Source organism: Bidens hawaiensis, unplaced genomic scaffold, assembly GCF_021521415.1.
Source record: "Bidens hawaiensis isolate Kalapana, Puna unplaced genomic scaffold, B.hawaiensis_p1.1 tig00007551_1, whole genome shotgun sequence".
In the NCBI taxonomy this organism is placed as follows: domain Eukaryota; kingdom Viridiplantae; phylum Streptophyta; class Magnoliopsida; order Asterales; family Asteraceae; genus Bidens; species Bidens hawaiensis.
Window position 1 is genome coordinate 536,637 of NW_027491527.1, and position 3,577 is coordinate 540,213.

A 3,577-nucleotide genomic window follows, 5' to 3' on the forward strand; every position below is an offset into this window, starting at 1 on the left:
AGGATTTAGACATGTTAATCTGTCACCTCTAGGGAAACACTTAATAACTAAACTAGGATGTCACTTCGGGACTGTATAATCAAACCTAATGTTCGTTAGAAAAAAAAATACATGGAATAACATATTTGTGTTTAGCTATTAGAAAAAAAAATACTTTCATAATAAATATATTCATAATAAATATAAATGAATGAGTTAGACTACAAAGCCTTCGTGTCAGACACGATCACAACTCTAAATGTGTTTGTGGGTTCAACACAAGCTAAATCTATATAATTTTGTTTAAACAAAACCTAGACCCACAAATTTTCATTTTAGTTTTGTTTTGCCAAATACATAAAGTCACTCTAAAGCTATTATGTCAAATCATGAGGTTCGCGTGTGAGGGCTTTGGCCATGAAGGTACCAGGCCCATGGAACACCTCCCCATGATCTATGATCGGAGCGTGAATTAGAACAACATGAGGGAGGCAAATAAAATCTACCTTTTTTTTTTTAATTTTAACAGTCAATCCATGAGCTCCACCTAGCCTTTTTTTTTTCTTTTGATGTTTATATTAGACATTATTTTCATTATTCTCAAGTAACTTATTCGTTGTAAATTATTAAAAATAAGAATAAAAAAAACTAAATGCGTTTGCTTCAACTTTCAGGTTACATATGTAATTTTTAAAACCAGTATATCCATCCTTTACGTTTCATTTTCCATCCTTTTTGACTAACTCAATTAGTTTTTTAAGTTATGTCATGTGTAACACATATTAGGGGAATCCAGTTGTTTTTATTCATCCTCCGTAATAAATAAAAGTAAGTTAAAACGTATAACCAGACTTCGATCATAGTTGAATGAACTATGAGATTAGTGGTAAAAGGTTTAAAAATATTACAACTAGTTTCCATAAAACATCCATGGCACATTCCCACTATATATCCCCTACCCCACCCTCACACCTCCTTACCCTATATATATACACTAACCTGAATCGGCTCCTTCACACCACCATAACACAAGCTTCTGAACCTTAAAATCACATAACTTCTTTCTGTAATTAATTCTTCCTGTTGAAACAATATACCATGGACAGAATTGCAAAGAGTCCAGCAAACTATGTGCCTCTCACTCCTCTCACTTTCATCAAGAGAGCTTCCATGGTTTATGCTAATAGGACTTCGGTCATATACACCGGAGTCAGCTTCACCTGGCGGCAAACTTACGAGCGCTGTTGTCGCCTTGCGTACTCTCTACGATCGCTCAATGTTGTCAAGAATGATGTTGTAAGTATTTTTAGCTTATAGTAATATACTCTATACGATATATTAGACCATTGATCAAGTTTCTTGATTCTAATGTTGGTGGTTAAATATTAATTGAACAGGTGTCTGTGTTGGCGTCAAATGTACCTGCTTTGTATGAGATGCATTTTGCAGTCCCAATGGCGGGAGCTGTGCTTAACGCCATTAATACAAGGCTAGATGCTAAAAACATAGCCACGATTCTGCTGCACTCGGAAGCCAAGGTATTCTTCGTTGACTATCAGTATGTTCCCATAGCATCCGAGGAGCTACGCTTGGTGGTGGCGAGTAATAAAGACGCGATGCCTTTGGTTATTGTGATAGATGATCTCCATAAGCCCACAGGGGTCCGTCTTGGGAATTTGGAGTATGAGAAACTCATTGACCATGGTAATCCGCGCTACCCTGGTGAAGATGTTGAAGACGAGTGGGATGCGATCGCGTTGAATTATACATCTGGAACCACGTCTGCGCCAAAGGGCGTGGTGTATAGCCATCGTGGTGCGTTTCTGAGCACAATGAGCTTGATTCAAGGGTGGGAAATGGGGACCGAGGCGGTGTACCTGTGGTCACTGCCGATGTTCCATTGCAATGGTTGGACGTTTACGTGGGGCGTGGCCGCAAGAGTCGGTACCAACGTGTGCATACGCAACACAACTGTGGAGGAAATGTATAAAAGTATCTCTATGCACAACGTGAGACACATGTGTTGCGCCCCTATTGTGTTTAACATTCTTTTAGAGGCAAAACCACACGAGCGATGTGAAATAAAATCCAAGGTCAACATCCTAACAGGAGGGGCGCCTCCACCTGCGGCCCTTCTGGAAAAGATGGAGGACCTTGGATTCCATATCATGCATGCCTATGGCCTCACTGAGGCCACGGGACCTGCACTTGTTTGCGAATGGCAAACCAAATGGAATCACTGCCTGCCTACAGATCAATAGGCTAGATTGAAGGCACGCCAAGGTGTCGGCATACTCACTCTCGCTGACGTAGATGTCAAGAACAAGGACACAATGGAGAGTGTTCCACGTGACGGGGTGACCATGGGAGAGATCGTACTCCGGGGAAGTAGCATCATGAAGGGGTACCTAAAAGATGAAAAGGCAACCGCAAACGCCTTCAAGAACGGATGGTTTCTAACGGGCGACGTGGGAGTTATCCATCCGGATGGGTACCTTGAGATCAAGGACCGATCAAAAGATGTCATCATCTCCGGCGGAGAAAACATAAGTAGCGTGGAACTAGAGTCCATATTATTCAAGCACCCCGCGATACTAGAAGCCGCGGTGGTTGCAATGCCTCACCCAAGATGGGGAGAAAGCCCATGCGCCTTTGTCGTCTTGAAAAACCCTGGCACGACAGAGACGGAGATCTTAACATATTGCCGGAAAAGGATGTCAAAATTTATGGTACCAAAGAAGGTAGAATTTGTGAAGGAGCTACCGAAAACAGGAACGGGTAAAGTTCAGAAAGTAGAGCTCAGGAAAGTAGCACAAACCCTACAAATATCTGAAAACACATCTACAAACAACAAAAGATCTGAAAAGGAAATCCATTTCGATCAAACTCCGTATCACGAAAGTGAACTGCATGATCAAGATAAAGTTCTTGCAATTTCCCGACTATGAGTTAATAATATATACGTAACTTCATTTTATAATACAGTATATTCCCACATGTATTGGTTGAAAATAATTTTATAAAAGGCTTGTAATTTTCGAAGCAAGGCTAAGAACATAAGTTTAACACCATTCTGTTCTATTCATCCGTCGGGCGGAAGGATGATTTATTTCCCATAGTAATCCCAGGCCGGCTCAACGAATGTGAGGGCCTAAATCAAAACAATATTTTGTGGCCTTTTTATAACAATTGTAAAAAAAAAAAACCGATTATTACAAGTTTTGAACTCATAACATATAACAAACAAGCCTACCACCACACCAATACATTAATTTGAGTTTACCATACTCATTATAATATATCTATATATAATGTTTTTTTTTGGATTTGAAGGCCTTAACTGAGTGTGGGCCTAAAGCCCTAGCTTGTTTTCGCTGTCCCACGAGCCACCACTGAGTAATCCGATGCCTTTAAAATTCAGAGAAAATATCTGTCTTTTTTTATACTCTATCCATAACAAACGCAATATGTTTGTTGATGTAGCTACACACATTAATTATCTTAAATGGAAAAAGGTGACATAAATACTGAAGTTGTGTTCCTTCTGTCAAAAAATATTCTCCTGAGATATTTAAAGTTTATACTTTATATATAAACA

General features: G+C 39.6%; 1 protein-coding gene and 1 pseudogene across 1 annotated transcript; both read left to right on the forward strand.

The window, feature by feature from the left end:
- Positions 1-1,012: 1,012 nt before the first annotated feature.
- Positions 1,013-3,018, forward strand: LOC143635546 (trans-cinnamate:CoA ligase, peroxisomal-like). The gene is made up of 2 exons (XM_077103359.1): positions 1,013-1,275; positions 1,377-3,018. Exons 1-2 carry the CDS (start codon positions 1,078-1,080, stop codon positions 2,238-2,240), a joined length of 1,062 nt encoding a protein of 353 aa, XP_076959474.1. The 5' UTR covers positions 1,013-1,077; the 3' UTR covers positions 2,241-3,018.
- On the forward strand, positions 2,313-2,927 carry LOC143635539 (trans-cinnamate:CoA ligase, peroxisomal pseudogene; annotated as a pseudogene).
- Positions 3,019-3,577: the final 559 nt, after the last annotated feature.

Bases quoted from the DNA above. Each gene is read 5' to 3' on its own strand.
- LOC143635546 (XM_077103359.1), top strand. From the start codon at position 1,078: ATGGACAGAATTGCAAAGAGTCCAGCAAACTATGTGCCTCTCACTCCT. The intron at 1,276-1,376 runs GTAAGTATTTTT...TTAATTGAACAG, and splicing joins ATGTTGTCAAGAATGATGTT to GTGTCTGTGTTGGCGTCAAA.